This window comes from Pecten maximus, chromosome 14 (assembly GCF_902652985.1).
Source record: "Pecten maximus chromosome 14, xPecMax1.1, whole genome shotgun sequence".
Taxonomy (NCBI): Eukaryota; Metazoa; Mollusca; class Bivalvia; order Pectinida; family Pectinidae; genus Pecten; species Pecten maximus.
In genome coordinates, this window is record NC_047028.1 from 14,063,928 (window position 1) to 14,085,004 (window position 21,077).

At 35.7% G+C, this 21,077-nt stretch overlaps 1 protein-coding gene and 1 long non-coding RNA gene across 2 annotated transcripts; both read left to right on the forward strand.

Moving 5' to 3' along the window:
• The first annotated feature begins 125 nt into the window (after nt 1-125).
• On the forward strand, nt 126-19,667 carry LOC117342598. Its single transcript, XM_033904796.1, has 11 exons — nt 126-308; nt 7,825-8,009; nt 8,954-9,143; nt 10,463-10,480; nt 13,679-14,005; nt 14,727-15,059; nt 15,431-15,534; nt 16,016-16,083; nt 16,859-17,067; nt 17,667-17,687; nt 17,930-19,667. The coding sequence occupies exons 1-11, from the start codon at nt 257-259 to the stop codon at nt 18,502-18,504; spliced, it is 2,082 nt and encodes a 693-aa protein (XP_033760687.1). The 5' UTR covers nt 126-256; the 3' UTR covers nt 18,505-19,667.
• On the forward strand, nt 509-3,173 carry LOC117342599. The gene is made up of 2 exons (XR_004535877.1): nt 509-1,181; nt 1,269-3,173. It is a non-coding gene; the product is annotated as an uncharacterized LOC117342599 (long non-coding RNA).
• Nucleotides 19,668-21,077: the final 1,410 nt, after the last annotated feature.

Consider the following 21,077-nt stretch of genomic DNA (forward strand, 5'->3'; position numbering starts at 1 on the left):
TAAAAGACGGAACAATTATCTTGTTTTTGCACGACTTCAATTCATATTGTTGACTTCTATTGCGGTCAATCCATAATACAATTAAAATTTTAAATCATCACATTCATTCACAGAACGTTACCGGGAAGTATGAGAGGGAAATACTGAGGTCAAATGAATGTAAAACCATCACCATCTCCCTGTTGGTGAGAAATGAAGAAGCTAGACAGACATACCCTGGTTCCATCTGAAAGACAAAATCCATTTTGTATCACACATGCTGACTGTAGACAATGAGATGACTTTAGACAGCGTGGTCACTGTAGACGGTGGGGTGAATATCTGAGTTTGAAATACCTATCTAATTAGAAAATCTTATCAATGTACTATATATGCACGCTTGCATATTTGTCCTTACACATACACACACACACCTATATATATAGTATGCTTTATTGTCGGTGCATTATTTTTGCAATTAAGGTCATGTGTACCCCCGCTTACGTCACCATAGCTTTGTGCGGTTCTGACCGCAAATTCCAAACAATGGGTAGACGTTCCCACATACATATGTACCTGCATATGATGGACTCTGGTTCATTATATATTTCGTTGTAATTCCTTTTGTGAAACATTTTGTTACTATGTTACATTACGCAATATATTTTGTCATCGTAAATCATTAGTGTTATAATTTACTATATTGGTTGATTATGTTATATATATTGTCATTGCTTTTCATAACGTTATATTTACATTCTATGTTGCAATTGTCTATATGTCGTTATAAAACCAAATTGTAGCTTTGAGACTGTATACTTTATTTTACAGTGATTTGATGAGTATGTTCATGGTAAAACAAATTTCAAATAGCTGCCAATTACTTTCGGTACACTATCAACAGAACAAGGGAGCCTTAAAATGTGTTAGCATTTAGTAACATCAACCACAAAAAAACGAAGACAAAAACCATCACAGTTATTACGCTGAATATTCATTACAAGAAATGTAGTTTTCACAAAAATATTATAAGCGTTATTCTAGATACAAAAATTACAAAATTTATTGACGTCGTCATAGGGGCTCGTTTCCGAATTTCAAGAAATGTAAGACATGGGGACAGCAAAAGTCAAGCATTTATAAAAACCTTTTGAAAATCTGGGACATCGTTATGGTTTTCAGATGGGTATACATGTATATATGTACTGAATTTTATTGCTGTGGTTATTCAGTGATGTCAACTCCAAAATCCGAAACCGAACCCAATGAAAACCGTCTTCTACCTAGAGACACTGATTTGACCGATTTGAAATCCAATCTCTTTCAATATCCTTCGAATGTTTTTCACCTACTGTCAGGATGACTTTCATTTGGAGTTTAAGAGCCGAAAATAACGCAAATTATGTCGAAAGAAACATAACCGTTTCTGAGGAAACAAAAGAATCCACCCGGTGCAATACACGTTCAACGCCAGAACACTTCTAAATGATAATTATATATCAGTGCGCCAAAATCCTCTCTAATTATCACACAAAAAATGCCTACTTAGCAGCCAAACATAGATCAGTAGAGGAATAAGGTTTTATTCACATTTGTTACACAACATGTGTCATAAAACAACACAGAATACCTTGCCGTTTTGGTATAGAATGTACAATAAAAACCCCTCAGAACAAATATTTAGATGCCGTCTCCTCTTCTGCACAATACCACCTGATCGGCAAATCATAGCGAATTCTCGCGACCACATTAAATTACAATGTCACGTTTTCAAAATGAAATCTGGGGTTCCGTGATTAATTAAATCAGACTTTGTGGAGCTTTAAACAGATCTGGCTTCATTTAAAATGTAATAATGCTTTAAATTTAACACTGAAATAAAATATATATTAAGTTTAGCGTTTCTTTGACGCTATATAGCCAATATAATCATACATGCGATGTCAACTTGAAACTGAAATGTTTTAAATGTGTATTCCGCAAACGATATTATCGATATGCTTGCATCATACCACTAATAATTAATAGATATGATTAATCATTATGGTCTTTTAGAGTTAATCGGTATACTGGAGTATTGGGATATATAAATGTTTTCTTTTGTATAAATTGTGTAAATCATCATTTCAATTTTCTACGTGTACTATAAGTATATCCCACCCACTCAATTTTGTCTTTATGGTATAATATTAAATCCACTATATTTACTAGAACGTATGCCACGTAAATATGTTAATACGGTATATTTATACCAAATGTATGTACTTTTATCGACTGTTATTGTACATTCCTTTTTTATATTTTTTTATATTTTTTTTTTTATTTTCATTTTTGTGCATATGTACTTGTTAGTCATATTAATAGACAAGATGTGGATCACAAAAGATAACGTCCCTATATCTAATTGTACAGGGAAAAGCAGTAATAATCTTTTGACATGAATATACATCAATTACATCATTGTTATACATTTGGGTCAAGGGCTTCACCAACCGGGGAGAAACGATTTCAATGAAAATAATGACAATAATCTTTTGTGTAGAAAATAATGTAACAAACTGAAGGTGTGTTTATTTAGGCAGAATGCACTCTCACAAATCGAAGTTATCTAGCTTAGTCGATAACTAAGGATAAACATGTCTTACAATACGACACATTATGATTTGAAGTGTGACAAAACCCCTTTTTAAGGACACTTATTTAACAGGCCTATATTTAATGAAATAAAGCCAATGTTTGGCCCCTGCTTTTGGGATACTAATTTAACAAACCTATGTTTAATGCAATAAAGTCAATATTTGACCCCTGCATTAGAGATAATAATTGAACACGCCTATGTTTAATGCAATAAATTTAATGTTTTACCTCTGATTTAGGGACACTAACTTAACAAACATATATTCAATGCAATAAAGTCAATATTTGACCCCGGTTAGTGAAAGCCGAATCACGTTTTTGGTTATGATATACGACAAATATACGAATTTTGATCATTGAAATGTTAGGGCAAGTGTCGAGATGACCACCATTTCCAAGTAAACATATCAGGAATCATACGCGCCAATACCTGCATTCATTGGGCAGTTATCTTATTGTCCACGGTGGTTTAGACAATATAAAAAAGGCACGTTTACCTTGACAATTTGCCATTCTGCTTGTCGCCTTTCCTGTATAGGTAAAACTTTTATTGTTTTAAAGATATCGCTTATATTTAATATTGTACGGCTAAGGTTCCACGTAATCACATTATAGTAGTTATTCTAACAAAACGTAGCTCTCTATAAAACCTTCTTGTTATTTACTGAAAAAAATATTATAGTTATATTGAATCTGAATTGTTGTAATTAATTCAACATATGTATTGAGAAACGGATAAGCGTAATGATAAACGAAACTGTTAATGTCCATGGTAATTGTTGTATACGTCTTATTTGGTTTTAATTCAAGTATTGTTTGAAGTATTGTTATTTGTTATTATTGTATATTGATTCATTCTTTATCACAAATTAAATATAGAAGCTGCCATTCTACATGTCTCCTTTCCTTTATAGCAACAGACACACACGGGAAACCACTGAGGTGCCACCGTACTTCTATATTAAAAGTAACTGAGATACAGGTCCGACAAGTACCTAGTAAACCTAATAAAAGACGGAACAATTATCTTGTTTTTACACGACTTCAATTCATATTGTTGACTTCTATTGCGGTCAATCCATAATACAATTAAAATTTTAAATCATCACATTCATTCACAGAACGTTACCGGGAAGTATGAGAGGGAAATACTGAGGGCAAATTAATGTAAAACCATCACCATCTCCCTGTTGGTGAGAAATGAAGAAGCTAGACAGACATACCCTGGTTCCATCTGAAAGACAAAATCCATTTTGTATCACACATGGTGACTGTAGACAATGAGATGACTTTAGACAGTGCGGTCACTGTAGACAGTGTGGTGAATATCTCATTTTGAAATACCTATGTAATTAGAAATTCTGATCAATGTACTATATATGCACGCTTGCATATTTGTCCTTACACATACACACACACACCTATATATATAGTATGCTTTATTGTCGGTGCATTATTTTTGCAATTAAGGTAATGTGTACCCCCGCTTACGTCACCATAGCTTTGTGCGTGAGCAGGACGTATACTGTACACCGCGTCCTATGTACACCGTTGTAAACCACGTATCATATTTTTCACAACAGGCAGATAACAGTTTAGACCTGACTTCGTAAATGGACAGTTGCTCGGCCTTTCAGAACAGGAAGCCTACTTGTGAGCAGAAAGTCTGGTTATAACTTAGCGTTACCATTATACATATATGTATACTGTATACATAAGTGTCCATGAATTGACTTTGACAAACACGGAAGTAGTATCAGTCGTCACAATACAGGTAAGGCTATATTGGTCTTCTATTGTGTACTACTCTTGAAACCTGTCTTGATTTCAATAATATTTAGCAAACAACAATTACTGTAATCAAGAGTAAGACTCATGAAAAACAATATATGGTACCTTAGATGTGCAGTTTGGAAAATGGTCTGAATTGTCTAAGGTTCGTGAAATTTCTACAGACTTGATATCAAAATTATATCTAGTTGTACATATTGAACTGTTTTAAATAGTGATATCAAATATATAAGAAGGTCTTATTGTATAATATTATCTAAACACGCGGGGAAAGACAACTATTACACCGTTTTCAGGTACGTAGTTACATGAAGCCTGCAATTCAATTAGACTACATAGCTTCCCTTACCGTAACGGTAAAATAAGGAATACCTTATCAAAGTGTCTACCGAACAGATAATTACCACAGCAATTCAAGTGACCGTCCGTTTTAAGGTAGGTGTTAGGCATTATAAGGTTAACTATAGTTAACTATAATTCTTTAAATTATAATATTAATGTACAATTCAACACACATAAAAGTATTAAATGTTGAATGCATTATTTCGTAATGCTATGTCTGAGTATATAGAAGAATGTACGCATGTTATCACATGTTATGCTGTGACATAATAGTCAATATTACAATTAAGTTCTTCAATCGAGACATTTTTCCACGTTGTACATAACGTGCCAAATTTAATCTGTGTCGGGTAAAAATACAGCAGCTACGTAGACACAATGTGTACGTAATAAGAAGTTTATCTGACCTCATTGACCTCATTGTATGTATCTATTGATAATATAAAAATGTCTGACAAAGTGAAATAAATACTAAGACGAGAGTATCCGATATATGACAAGGAAAAATAAACAATGAAACGACAGTATCTGATATCTTACAAAATAAAATGACACCATCATAAGTGTTAGGACAAACTTTTTATTGCAAAACTCCTTTGGTTTCTGTAACCTCATGTCAGTCTACATGCCTGTTAATTTGAATAATTCGTTTTTATTCGTAACCTATCATGCTAAGTAATGTGATGTTCCATTATCTTGAGCACATCAGTCGTTTTAAGACATTTAAGGTAAGTTTGTACAAAAGCAAAAACACAGTAGTAGTAAGGTAAGCGGTCTCACGACTGCAAACTTACAATGTACTTTTATTTCTTATACGAAGATTTACAAAGAACCTAGGCTTAAACTGTGTATAAGATGTGAACATGAGCAATGTTCGTACAGGTGCGCGAGGTTTTACTGTAAATAATACGACAAATGCGTATGAATAGCTCTTTATAAACACAGGCCTGATATAGTGGTTTGCTGGTTTGTATTTTAAATGTTCATTGTAAATTCAATTAAATTAAAAACAAGGTATCTTTTGTGTAGGATGATTCAATATATGGGCTTCTTTTAATTAGGCTGTACAAATTCATTTAAACAAGACCTCGATGTACAGTTACTATATAACAACAGAAACATTGCGTGATGGAAAAAGACTAAGTACAACCATTGCATTAATGACACAAAGATTGATTTTGAAAAACGAAGAATGCAGTTTTTTAATCTGTGGCGCGGTGTGGAAGAACTTACAACATGCAATTTTAAAATCGTAATCAAGCTCAGATTAGATACATTCATTATATGTTATAGGTTCTATGTTTTCAGAATAATTAGCTAAAATATTAGCAATGACTTTCAAATGTTTGGGAAAAGGATAACTTTTCAGTTTCCTGAATTTTCCGTTTAGAAAAAAAAAATATTTTTGGTTGCTATTCCTAAAAATGTTTTAAATGTCATCTTCTTTCGGAAGATAATTACGTTTCATTCTTGCTTCATGCACGACAATATCTCTATTGTCTGGACATCTAAATCAGTTGTAAGGAAAACAAAGTCTTTCTAAACACTTCATGTAAAAGTTTATCAGGTTCCGTAACCTTACGTTAAGACCGCTTGCATGATCAACTACACGATATTACAATTTTATCATTGGAACAAAACAAAAGCCATGTTATTCAGCAACATTTTTAGACAGGAATTAATGTCATCTTTGATATTCTCAAACCCGTTTAATTAGCTAACAATTAATTCCTATTTTGTATTAAAACTTGTTCCAGAATTCGCCTTGGCAGCATCTGTCCGTGTTACAGAGCTGATTGTACAGCAGTTTATACAACACGTACAGCTACTAATATCTGTATTTAAGCTAAAACAAAAGCCGAATAAAATGTTTATATTAACTGGTCATTTAAAAATCATATCTAAAGACATAAGTTTTAAAAATACAAAAGGTTGAATAGAATTGTTTGTTATATCACACCATAATGATTGTTTGCGTCATATTCTTGCATCAATAAAATGTATTTACAAAGTAACTGACCCATTAAAATAGACTCGGGAATATTATCCGACATTGTTCAAGGTAAGGTGTACACGTTGATACAGTAAATATCATTAGTCCAAGTCAAATCGTTTGGAAGATATAGTGAATAAGTAATCTAAATAGGGAACGAGAGGAGATAATGGACAAAACTTGGTAAAAAACAATCCCCCGATTTTTTTTCTTTTTAACATAATGATCAGGAGCAGCTACACAGAGGAACATACTGGGTATTGTGGGCTCAGGACAGAAGTAGTTACACGGAGGGACATACTGGCTATTGTTGGCTCAGGACAGGAGTAGTTACACGGAGGGACATACGGGTAGTTATGGGTGATACGGAACCAAACAGTACAGCTTAAATCACAACGGTGGACTGGTACTCCGGTCAATATTTTACAGGAGTTGATATAACTTTAATACCAATAGAGGTCTCATAAGAATAATATAGAAATTTAAAGTAACGTAAGTATGGTGTTTTGCGATATCTTTCAATATTCATGTTTCGTGCGAATAGCACTCTGTTTTTGTGGTTACTTTGTGCTCATAAACCGTTTTCAACTTCGCGGGTTCATCAATGTGGCGTTGTGTGACGAAATATGTGTATTTCCGGTCTGAATCTTCTCAGTCATTATAAAACAAGCTATCAACACCTTGACGTAACTGTTTAAGCATTTGTTTTAAATTATTATCTTATGTTACATCAAAACGAATAAACTATCAGAAAGTATAGTGTGCAGTAAATATGATAAAAATTAAGATCTTATACCTAACATTAAAACTCGATTAATATGAATACTCGGAAACCTCGAGGATTTCACTGCATGAAACTTCGAGCTTATAAGGTTTGACTGTGTGTATATGCATGGATGTGTGTGTGTTCATATCCATTGTCTGTATTGTGATAGTTTGTGATTTTCTTGTGTCTTGATTAATGGGTAGATTGCCTCGAAAACTGGACAATTTATAATTACTTGTCGACAGAGTCGCTGTTCTGATCATATATCCATTTCATACATATATTGGTTTAATTGAAATACTTCATTTATTTCCAGCACCGTGTGTAAGCGTTTTTGACAAACCGAAAAGAAGAATGTACTACAATGACAAAGGAAAGCCGGGATGGCGGAAAACAAATGCTCCAATTTATGAAAACTATGATGTGAACCCCTTCTCCCAAGAAGTATCTCCAGGCTGGTACAAGATGGCTCTAGCCATGTCAAGTAATCACTGGTCACAAGTAGGTCTCCGCCAAAAATGATTATATTCATTATACGTAATTGTTGTTGAAATATGTCTTGATTGCGTTTAATGACGATAACAGCACGTAGCATTATATATATTCAACAGGGTTGAGATACCAAACCACCGGATGGGGATGTAGTAACCGAATGATAAATTATATTTCTAATTTCTGAAATAGCTCTTATGATTCTTTTATAATGCGTTTTAGCCTGTCCAAAGTTTTTTAATCCAGCTGATAACCCCTTTTGTCTCATCCCGTTTAAAGCATTATGATTCGATGATTTTCTCATTAGTTTTGTCCTGTTTTTGTTTTTTTGTTTCACCTTGATTAGGGCTTTCCTCTCGAAATTTTCAATCAATCTCATTGACACGTGTTGGACACCTGCAAGTGTATCTGTACTGTCTTCAAGTAGCATTTTGATTAATTGATTTGATATTTTTTCATATTTTACATTTGCATTACATATTTTTCGACAGTTTTAGACAACAATGTATTTTGCTTGTAAGGTAGGCGATTAGTTCATAAATTTTAATGTAGTTAATGTTGTTCCAATGTGTAGGTTTTAATTGTTTACCCCAGTTTAATAGATAAAAGTTGTGTGTCTTCGAAAGCACGTTATGTCATTGAGCTGGCATTCCGCCTTTTCATTGTTTTGATATTGCCCCTCTCAGATTCCGACTACGAATATGAACTTGATTTCGGAACGACAACTTTTAAGACGTAAGGTATTTTTTTATTCTAAAGAGGTGAGGGGCGGGTATCTGTCAGCTTTTTGCACATCGTGGACCTTAGCACCATTAAAACTAATGTTCTGTAGCTATTCTCATTTTAATATTCGTCTCGTGTCATTGAAGACCAGGTGACAACTTTCCTTGTATACGCTTTGATTGTCTTTTTATTTATTTATCTATTTATTTATTTATTTTATTTTTTATCAGCCAAGCAACCACGAATATCATGAAGGTCATCATAGATCCATCTTCCGCCAATCTCGGCCCAGCCTTGTGACCCGACCTCCATCCAACAGGAAAGAATGTAACATGAACATAATTATCTCGCTCCTGGCTATACTCACCATAGCGATTGTTGTAGCTACCCCGCTGTGTTTCATTTACATCTTTACAGAAGGTAATTGACAAGGGTATAAAGATGAAATTAAAAAGTATATGGCCAACTCTACAACTCTATTTCTCTGCTCCTGCACAAATCCATCCACACTTGTGTGTGAGATGGATAAACACTTACATGGCCTGTTTTGTAGACAGGAATATATCAACCCGAGTGTAAGAATTTGACCAGCAGGCACGGTCGAGGCTTTATGCATGCTACATGTTTGCCAGTCAAACCATTACACGAATGTTGATATACCCCTGCCATGGTACAGACCAATGTTTGATCATTCCTTTCACATACTTAACCTAACAAAGTAACGAATTGCAAGATGTTTTAAATGTGTTTCATCGTGCCATCATGAAAATTTGCGTAGAAATTGATGACGTTATCAATTTGCTACTTGGTAACACTACATAAAATTATGGCACTACCCTATTGTGAGCGGCGTCAAAGTGCGCGGTAGTTGTCGTTCCTTACCTGTGAGATCAATTTATTCCATCCCTAGCAACCATGTGATCACTCTGTGAAGTATGTGAGAATTTCTTATCTCACGAGCTCCCGTGAATGTGCAACATCAATTTTTGTATGACCTCTCGCTTACCATTCAATAATGCCACGTCCACAATTCAATCTCGTCGTGTCAACATTTTCTTGCATTGATGTAATGTCAATATAAGATGCTACAAGCGTAAACAGAGTTTAAAGAATAAGACTTTTGAGTGAGACAGGGGATCTCAACTCAAGGAAACCAAATTCCTAAGATGTCAGGCAAACCTGGTCTTTGGCAACTTTAAAATCTTTTCCTTCATGTTGAACCTCCGTTTCACCCCCGACGGGGGTTGTGAAAATATCCGTTATGCTTTATTACCCTTAGTGTTGAGACAGTGGTGTTTAGAGGAGACAATCACGTGGCTTGCGAATTGATAGATTATTTGCTTAATAATCATACCTCGAGGTATATCACTCCCATAAGGTGAATTCTGTTTTTCTCTCACCTTGTTTTCCTTGTAAATTATTAAATTCCCGATTCCCAGACATCATAATCCACATATATAATTATCAAGGTAGTGACATTTGTTTAGGGTATTAAGACACAGACGTTAAGAGGAAAATACACCAGTCGATAGAAATATCAGTTACCTGCCAACAAGAATTATACGAAACGTGATCGCATTATCTCTTACTTTTGAGAGACTGCGACCTATGCTTATGTTTGTCTGCTTGTGATATGACGATGAATGTGTTTAGTCAGACTTTGCTACATTTGTATAAGTGATGCATATCATAGAAAAAGAGACATATTTACATAATTGTGTGCTGCTTTTGTGTTACAGGAGATTCAACTACCACAGGTGAGTCAATATATAGATGGTATTCTTTGGTTCTGTATCATCATTGAGTGTCTTTGTGTCAAACGGTAGTGACGTAAAATGTAGTCGTCCTCCAATAGGTATCAACGTATTGTAAATTAAGAATACATCAACTGCTAATACTACAAGTGTATTGTGTGCCTGTTCAACTGTGAAGACAATTTACAAATTAATGTTAAAACGAGATCCGATTTGTTTTGTCTATTGATGACATCTCTGGAAAAGGAACGGGTCGTTGGGTCTTGTACATAGTGTTAAATACGGTCTCTGTCACTCAGCTGACAGAACATGCATCTTAGGTTCATGAGGTAGACCCGTTGATTATCACGCAAGATACCAGGATTCAATTCACATATGTCACTTCGTGACATAACTCCTGGTCCCATAACTACCCGTATGTTCCTTCGTGTATCTACTCCTGAGCCCAAAACAGTCCTATGCTCCTTCGAGTAACTACTCCTAAGCGATCAGCGACCCCGTATGCTCTTTTTATGTAACAACCTCGTAGCCAAGAACAGCACACATGTTCCTTCACCTCAGCAAACAATAACCCATTTTTGCCTTCTCTTCAACCAATGACAACCTGCTTGTTCTCGATGTATCTTCTCCTCAGCCATCATATAGCCTCTGCTCAGCTAACAACAACCGGTTTGTTCCTCTGGGTAATTACTCCTCATCTAACAACAACTCGTTTGTTCCTCTGGGTAATTACTCCTCAGCTAACAACAACCCGTTTGTTACTCCGGATAATTACTCCTCAGCTAACAACAACCCGTTTGTTACTCCGGGTAATTACTCCTCAGCTAACAACAACCCGTGTGTTACTCCGGATAATTACTCCTCAGCTAACAACAACCCGTTTGTTACTCCGGGTAATTACTCCTCAGCTAACAACAACCCGTGTGTTACTCCGGGTAATTACTCCTCAGCTAACAGCACACATGTTTGTTCCTCCGGGTAATTAATCCTCAGCTAACAACAACCCGTTTGTTCTTCCGGGTAATTACTTCTCAGCTAACAACAACTCGTTTGTTACTCTGGGTAATTAATCCTCAGCTAACAACAACCCGTGTGTTACTCCGGGTAATTACTCCTCAGCTAACAGCACACATGTTTGTTCCTCCGGGTAATTAATCCTCAGCTAACAACAACCCGTTTGTTCTTCCGGGTAATTACTTCTCAGCTAACAACAACTCGTTTGTTACTCAGGGTAATTAATCCTCAGCTAACAACAACCCGTGTGTTACTCCGGGTAATTACTCCTCAGCTAACAACAACCCGTGTGTTACTCCGGGTAATTAATCCTCAGCTAACAACAACCCATTTGTTACTCCGGGTAATTACTCCTCAGCTAACAACAACTCGTTTGTTACTCTGGGTAATTACTCCTCAGCTAACAACAACTCGTTTGTTCCTCTGGGTAATTAATCCTCAGCTAACAACAACCCGTTTGTTACTCCGGGTAATTACTCCTCAGCTAACAACAACTCGTTTGTTACTCTGGGTAATTAATCCTCAGCTAACAGCAACCGGTTTGTTCCTCCGGGTAATTACTCCTCAGCTAACGGCAACCGGTTTGTTCCTCCGGGTAATTACTCCTCAGCTAACAGCAACCTGTTTGTTCTTCCGTGTTATTACTCATCGGCTAACAACAACCCATTTGTACCTCCGGGTAATTACTCCTCAGCTAACAACAACCCGTGTGTTACTCCGGGTAATTAATCCTCAGCTAACAACAACCCATTTGTTCTTCCGGGTAATTACTCCTCAGCTAACAACAACTCGGTTGTTACTCCGGGTAATTACTCCTCAGCTAACAACAACTCGTTTGTTACTCCGGGTAATTACTCCTCAGCTAACAACAACCCATTTGTACCTCCGGGTAATTACTCCTCAGCTAACAACAACTCGGTTGTTACTCCGGGTAATTACTCCCCAGCTAACAACAACTCGTTTGTTACTCCGGGTAATTACTCCTCAGCTAACAACTCGTTTGTTACTCTGGGTAATTAATCCTCAGCTAACAGCAACCGGTTTGTTCCTCCGGGTAATTACTCCTCAGCTAACAGCAACCGGTTTGTTCCTCCGGGTAATTACTCCTCAGCTAACGGCGACCGGTTTGTTCCTCCGGGTAATTACTCCTCAGCTAACAACAACCCATTTGTACCTCCGGGTAATTACTCCTCAGCTAACAACAACTCGGTTGTTACTCCAGGTAATTACTCCCCAGCTAACAACAACTCGTTTGTTACTCCGGGTAATTACTCCTCAGCTAACAACAACCCGTTTGTACCTCCGGATAATTACTCCTCAGCTAACAACAACCGGTTTGTTACTCTGGGTAATTACTCCTCAGCTAACAACAACCCGTTTGTTTATCCGGATAATTACTCCTCAGCTAACAACAACTCGTTTGTTTATCCCGATAATTACTCCTCAGCTTACAACAACTCGTTTGCTACTCTGGGTAATTATTCCACAGCTAACAGCAACCGGTTTGTTCCACTGGGTAATTATTCCACAGCTAACAGCAACTCGTCTGTTACTCCGGTACTCCGAGTAATTACTCCTCAGCTAACAGCAACCCGTTTGTTCTTCCGTGTTATTACTCATCAGCCTAGAACAAATCGTTTTCCTCTAAATAGCCAATCAATGCTGATCTATCAAACTCGTTGAGTTTTAGATATAACGGTTTAATTGTAAATATGGGGCTTATGTATTGCTTAGCTATACATCGGTACACATGAGCCGATATTTTGCATTTTTTTTTTGGGGGGGGGGGGGGGGGAGGGGGGTTTCAAACGTAAAAAATAAAGGAATGTAAAATAGATATCGATAAAATAGTAATAAGTTAGGAAACAAAAGGAGATTTAAATGAAAGTAAACTAGGAGAATAAGGTGAGCGTCCTAATTCAATGACGACATACGTCCTGTACGTCTTAGTCAACTATTACAACGTAAGCTAGAAGTTTTCTTAGTGAACTACGTACCCTGTGATGTTACAATCAAATAACATTGTTATTTTGACGTGTTAATGCAATGATCATTTTCATTTCATATTTCAGTAAGCAAATATTAGTACGCAGGAAAACAATAAACATAACATTACGGCTTCTATAACATTCTTTTTAATCTGAAAGTATTAACCCTAGGGATCAATGTACACTATCATTACTCCAGAGATGAAGATGGACGATTCAATCTCAACTCCAGGAGAGGTGATCTACATTAGCTGTAACGTCCGGTACGCTCCGTCTGGCTGGGACGAATTCAGTATTGTGTCAGAAGATAATACTGACATACATGGTAGAGCCTATCCTAACGGAGCTATTGTCCAGGGTAAAAGTTCATATATAGTTGAATTACAACGGAACAGCGAGAACATGACGCTCAGAATTATGTTTCCTAACGCCACTACACACTGTGCCGCGAGAGGACGCTACGTGTGTAGATTAAAATCTATGGGGAATGACGTCATCAAGGATACATCAACGGTTATCATTACAGGTATGCTCAAGACGTTTGACACAGATTAAAAGAATCGAAGCATTAATAAAAACGTTCATCAACTACACCAGTAAAAGTTACATTAGTTGGGAAATGTTCGCGTGTTTAAGGGTTTTAGTTTGATTTCGATATTATCGCTGAAAAGAAGAACAGATCACCTATAAAGCGTTCCCATCACTACGATACAAGGTGCATTCTTCACAGTTAATCGATTTGATCTAAGTTGGCTTGCATGCAGCTTCTTTATGTAAGAAGTTTTTGTTTAAAAACGGCTTCTTTTCACATTTTTTAAATAATGTTGCTTTCATTTGTATCAGCATTTGCGAAAATAGGTAGTAAGCACATCTGTGTTAAGAAATGACAAAATTGGCGTCAAACCCGGATATTATCATACCTTCTATTGCATATATAGCGATGACCTATATATAGATCATTGCGGTCGGTCGGACATGTGATGCCCAATCGATATCAAGGATTTCAAAGCGATAACAAATATTAGCACCATTCAAATCAAATTCAATGTTAGATACAGGAGAGCCAAAATAAACAAAACTGTACCATACTGCTGGCTCGTCCTTCTAAGAAACGTCAGAGTGATTTGTCACATTTATTAGTGTTACCGAATAGTTTCAAATTACTTTGTGTAAACTTTTGTAAATTAGAAATATCTTACACGTTTCCAGCCTTTTAATATACCATACCCACTTTTCATATTCTGTAGGTGGCGCTAGTAGCATAAACATAACTGGCCAAACAATCATCAAAGAAGGGGACAGGTACGAGATGAATTGTTCATGTAGACTGGCTTCAGACGGCGGAGAAATGCAGCTCTACATTCGACGTTACAATACTAGTGATTTCGTCATGGCAACAGAAACCCCAATAGTTACCGTTGATGAACCTGACGATACCTGCTACCAATCAGTAACCAAGACCTACAACTTCTTCGCCGAGAAGAACCAGAACGGTACTGAACTCCGCTGCATGGCGTCTAACGATATACTCTCTACATATCAAACTAGCAGTACATTTGGCATTACCATTGACTTTGCAGGTAATCATCTTGACAAAAGCATACATATTAGTTAGGTAATGTGTGTCTCTACAATTCATAAATATATATACGCATACTACAATTCAACATTTGAATTATACAAAAGAAAAAGAGTATTCAGGTGATCAGTAATAACAAAACAGAAAATAAATTTCAATTAAAATAAATATTCAATAATAAGTAACGGATTATATCATATTATGCTATATACGACTAGTATAGGCTTTAATCATTCTGTCGGATCGATTTTGATATATTTTATATCATTGAAATTGGTAAACAAGCAATTTGAAAACAATCCTGAATCCTGAAATTTCTGCCGCTGATTTACTTACAGGATCTATATTACTCTTACTATTATGTGTTTTCAGATTTCATGACTACGTTTCATTTGCAAAGGCTAGCATGGGTACCTGAATACGAAGACAAAAACAGCAAAGAATACATATACCTCGCTTCAGAATTAGAAAACGATGTGAGGAACATATTTTTAGATTAATTTTATACTTCAACTGAATCAGAGAAAGACTGTAAAAAGTGTAACATAAATATATTGAGCAGCAAGAAAACTGTTTTAAAATACCATAACGTCTATTGTTGAAATGATTAATTATAAAACTGTTGTAGTTTTTCCGCTGACACCCAGAATTTTGATAGAACCATTGTACCATTCTAATCTGACGACGTAGTAGAAACATTTTTTACAATATCTTACTACAATGTTTATCTAGGTAACGAGACATAATTTATCCAAGTACGTTTATTGAGTATTTAGCTGTGTTAATGACGTTGTGGAACCCCCGAGTACCGTAATTACTCTTATTGATAATGAGAATATTATGAGAACATCCGAGTATTCTATTGATCTGTGTAAGACACTGTCCTTCTGCTGAATTAACCTGTGTTAATAAGGAGAATGTTACGCGAACATCCTAGTACCAATGTTATCTTTACAGATTGATCATGTTTACAAAAAGAGTGAATTGAAAGAGAACTACAAGAGAAGCAGAGTTGTCGGACTTGAGTAAGATCACCATTTAATTTACACTCATTTAAAACATAATCTATATTCATTATTTGCTAATTGCAAAACCAAAACACAAAATTAAGATAAACTGTCTGTTAATGAAGTACTTAACATATATGCTGCTCAAAGTTTGTTAAGGGTCACCTATATATTTTGAGGAATTTAAGATGTTAGATAGAGTATCTTCTTTCCCTCCCGTCCTTGTTTGGCGAATATGTTAGACTTCGGAATCCTCATTTTACTCAAACATAAAATTTAAATTGGAAGCTATAAAGCCAGTATAATAAAATTCAAAAACAAGTCAAATTGCTATGTACCTAATCCTAAGGATAATCCTTTCCTTATGAATCATTTTTTACTGTTATTACAATTTCTTGTTCATTTTCTTCATTTGTATTTATTTATCATGTTCTGATAAATAAAAATCACAAACACAAAAAAAAACACAAAAATCGCAGTACAAACATATAGATATTGGTGTTCACATTTACCAAAAACTAACAGTGATCCTTAGCAAAATGCGAATAGTACATATGATGAAGATCGTACATTCTTAAGTGTAATACACCGTGTGATAGTCAAACATCTTAAGGTGTCAATATTGTGATAGTGTCGGTTTCGCTGGAAATATGAAGATAAATGATGTCGTTTAGGATTCGCCATATCGATAACAAAATTAATCTATATGTATAAGTAATTCCTGCCAGCGTCTAATGTCCACTGGCGAACTAAAAACTGGTAATAACTTTATTGTTGTGTAATTATCATCTAGACAAGGAAGTGTTAAAGCTCAGATCGCGATTGAGATAGACTTACTGTATGTCATCACCGATCCTAACGGCCGTGTTATCACCACTAAGATCAACGAGGTTGATATTGTGTCAGCATTAGTGGACACCCTCCCATCGGTGGCGGACGAGCTACAGGATAGTGAACTTTACCATATGGATACACAGAATATCGCTGGCATCATTATTGCAAGTATGTTGTGTACTAAATACAGCTGTATTTGTCAATGGTGCTGATTAAATGGAAACTCTGTATTAACAGGAATACGATTAAAATCAAAGGAAAACATAGAGGACATCTAACTGTGTCTTCAGTTTGTCTAATATTGCGCACTCTTGCACGAGTGAAAAATTTTAAAATATTAGCCTCACGGATGAAATATATTTGGTATTACTGAATATACTGTTAGATATTCTGTTTATTACATTCTATATCAAAGCATACCGAGTCAGCTTTTATTTTCCCCAATGCCGTTTGCAAGCAGTGTTTTGATTGGTCGAATAAGAAGAAAATTGGTGATTTTTTTCCCTAGTGAAAATATCACGTTTATAGAACATTTTTCGATATTTCACTGGTAAAAATGTAATGAAACATTGTAATATATGTGTATGCTGCTTTTGAAAATGTGATGTGGTGCTGTGTTCGTATGATAATTTCTAATATCATATATCAAACGTTCGATTTTTGTTATAAGCAATTAATTCATGAGAAAATGCCGTTTTCTTTCATGAGTGCAGTATATATCGCCATGGATATATAATTATATTTCGGTTTTATTTCTGTTTCATCAGACTCCCTGCTGCCTGCAGATGGTAAGTACTGTGTCATGTGAAAAATTTTGCTCTTAATGAATTGTATTAATAATTATGCAAATTTAAAGTGCAAAGTTGGATTTATTCCGTATTAGGCAACTTATTGCTACTGCATTCATCTTGCAAACGTCGATTTTCAAGTGAGCATCTATCCAGTAATGAGATATAACGATATGGGTTAAGTCAAGTTGTTGAATAATTTTATTATTTCGTTATTGTAATTATGGTTTGTTTTTTCTTAGAATGTACGTCACTCACTGATATGGTGTTTCTCCTGGATAGTTCTGGAAGTATTGGGTCCCCAAACTTTGAAATCATGAAGTATTTCATCAAAAATTTTACCGCGTCTGTCGCAATAGGAAAGAATGCACTTCAGTTTGGAGTTGTGTCGTTTTCAACCAATGTAAGGAATGAATTTTGGCTTAAAGCCTTCCAGAGCCCAAGGGATATTGTGAACGCAGTAGAAGGAATTACATACATCGGATCAGGTACTTATATGGAACGAGGGTTAATATTTATACGTTCGAATGCATTCACAGCATCACAAGGAGCCCGCAAAAACGCTGAGAAGGTTATAATTCTAATGACTGACGGACAATCGTCAGATGATCCTAATGTAGTCGCTTCTACTCTGAAATCCGAAGGTGTCGCGATAATCTGTGTGGGGATAGGAAGCAATATAGATCAGGCACAGCTTAACGCCATTGCCTACAACACTAGCTTTGTGTTCGAGGTCACAGATTTCGACGTTCTGATCAATATAAAGAAAATCGTGCAGCAATCTTCGTGTGATACAGGTACGAACTATAATCAGTGACGATCAGACATGGATATCAATATTCACCGTGAAGTTATCTAAACTTTTTTTTTCTTAGTTACATTGTGAATGCGAATTATTTTGCCGAAGTTCGGTGCAAATATACCTGTGTTAGTGTTATTAACATACATTAAACACTCACTCTCGTTGGCCTGGTCATTGGTAAAGAAGGAAAGCCAGCATACAAGGAGAAAGTAACGACTGCCCACATCCGTTCGGAGATTTCGAATTCGGATCGTTTTTGTGAGAGTTCCATCTCTCCCAGTTAACTTAGATTATCTGTGATAGATTACTGTATGTTATATCATCAATGCTACCATTGTGAAATAGAAGTGAATGGCTCCAAAATACCACACAGAAATAAAGGTATCAGCTTGTGTATCACAGGGATATTCTGGCAGACGACTGTTAAGTTTTGGTAAAACTCACCCCTAAATGATCTTTGACACGCTAGCAAGGTATATGGAGTATTATATCTACCCGTTGCGACAATTGTTCTCAAATTTGTATTTGATTACAATCATTTCATTTCCCAATACATGTTTTTGTTTTAACTTTGATTTCCTAATCTAATAAAAAAAATAATGCTTTGTTTGAATTATATTATGAAAACGTAATGATCGCTTTGTGATGTTTTTCGTGACAATGGTTATATGATATAAATATCTAGAAACAGAAATTATCTTTTTAGAAATAACTTATTGATCCAAGCGATCAAGGGAACGGTTATCAAGTATATTAAGGATGCTATCACAACAGTTAGACGATTGAATAGTTTACTTCAATTCAGTTCTTGTTTTCTTGGTTTTAAGAGCTCCTCACTTTGCAACTGTATCCGTTGCGTGAGAAGCTTAGAAACATACAATGTTGCTAAGGTTGTCCTTGGCATGCATTCACATAAGCTTTTCGGTGATCATGTCTTTTGTGTTTTATTAGATTAATCATTATATAACTAATATTCAAAACGAGAATGTCTGTCATTGTCATCAGTGACTTCAACAGCAAAGTTCAAAGTGATTAAAAACCAAGACTACAAAGCGATGATCGAGGTATGATCAATTATAATTATGGTTTAAAAGGCTGATGCGATATTTGATTATTGATTCTGTCTGCGTATTGAACTAGATTAGTGTTGTTCATGACTAATAAACATACTTATACTATATTCGACTTATTATTTATAATACCGGAACTTTTTGTTCCTAGTCGTATCAAAATCATCATCTATGTTACTATAAAGGTGTACAAACATCATTAATGTTCATCGTAGTTACACAATTATTGTACTGTAGCGGTTATTAGCGAAATTCCCTTGTGTTGTTGATACTGGCATCAAAATGATCATTGACGTCACTGCTAGTATCAAATTGGTCATTGTCATTGCTGCTAGTATCAAAATAGTCATTGACGTTGCTCCTAGCATCACAATGCCTTTGATGTTGCTACTACTATCAAAATTGTCAATGATTTCCCTGCTTATATCAAATCAGTCATTAATGTCGCTGCTAGCATCATAATCACCATTGCTGTTCATTCTATACGTTCCACTTAGTAGCAAGTCATCATTGATATCCCTGCTAGTATCAAACACATAACGTTTGCAATGTTTCTGTACCCGAGATCGTAAATATGTTAAGTGTTATCTAAAAAGCAAATTCAGTGATATCAGTGATATTTTACAAGGCTATTAATCACTATTCAGGTCAATTAAACAGAAGTAGCTTAATCAGTTGTTAATTTGCATCATGACTAAGTATGGGACTTGCTTGTTTCAGTGGGACATAATTAGCTCATTTGTATCATATATATTGCGCAAATAACCATGCCGTAATGCCTCCATATGCCCATAGCACACAATAGGATATTTAGTTTGACCATGATATATGTATAAAAGCTGATTATATTTTGAACTTGAAATGCAAATGGCGGTTGTGGATAATATCTCACAAAATTGGCATATGGGAAGGTATTTCAAACATCAAAAACTTTTAAAAGACACCATAAGACTGTAAGTCGTAGATGATGTTGTGATTTTACCCAATCCTTTTCTTTGCCTTCGCGACAGTAACCGGTACGTCCGATGATTGGCTTTGATCGCCAGTTCACTGTTCATCAAATCAAACAATGCGTGCATGGCATATTTTCCGCGGCACATATAGAGAGTGGATCATCGCATTAGAGATTCCTCGTAATCAGTGAGTCGTTTCCAAGTTTTAATTGCAATAATGAAGTATACTACGTATTGATTCTTACGTTAATTTATCATAAGGGTATACTGTTATGTGATCGCACAACGTTCCACGATGTGCGATGTGCGCACGATGTCTGCACGATGTGCGCACGAATTCTGCACGATGTGCGATATGTGCGATACGAATCGTGCAGGAAAATGTGCGCACGATGGGCGATTGGAACGGTGCATGTGCGATAGGTGTCGTGGTAGATATAAAATGTGGAATGTATCATCTAATTATTTAAACGTGTGGAACGATTGTAACAGATATATAACGATTAACATTTTACGAGGCAGCTATTTACCATATTTTTGTTGAAATATATGCAATAATTATTAG

What these genes read in the sequence shown, in the direction of transcription:
- LOC117342598 (XM_033904796.1), top strand. Translation starts at nt 257, where the DNA reads ATGCTGACTGTAGACAATGAGATGACTTTAGACAGCGTGGTCACTGTA. An exon ending in CTTCAGAATTAGAAAACGAT is followed by an intron (nt 15,535 to 16,015) that starts GTGAGGAACATA and finishes TTATCTTTACAG; the next exon opens with ATTGATCATGTTTACAAAAA. An exon ending in CGCTGGCATCATTATTGCAA is followed by an intron (nt 17,068 to 17,666) that starts GTATGTTGTGTA and finishes CTGTTTCATCAG; the next exon opens with ACTCCCTGCTGCCTGCAGAT.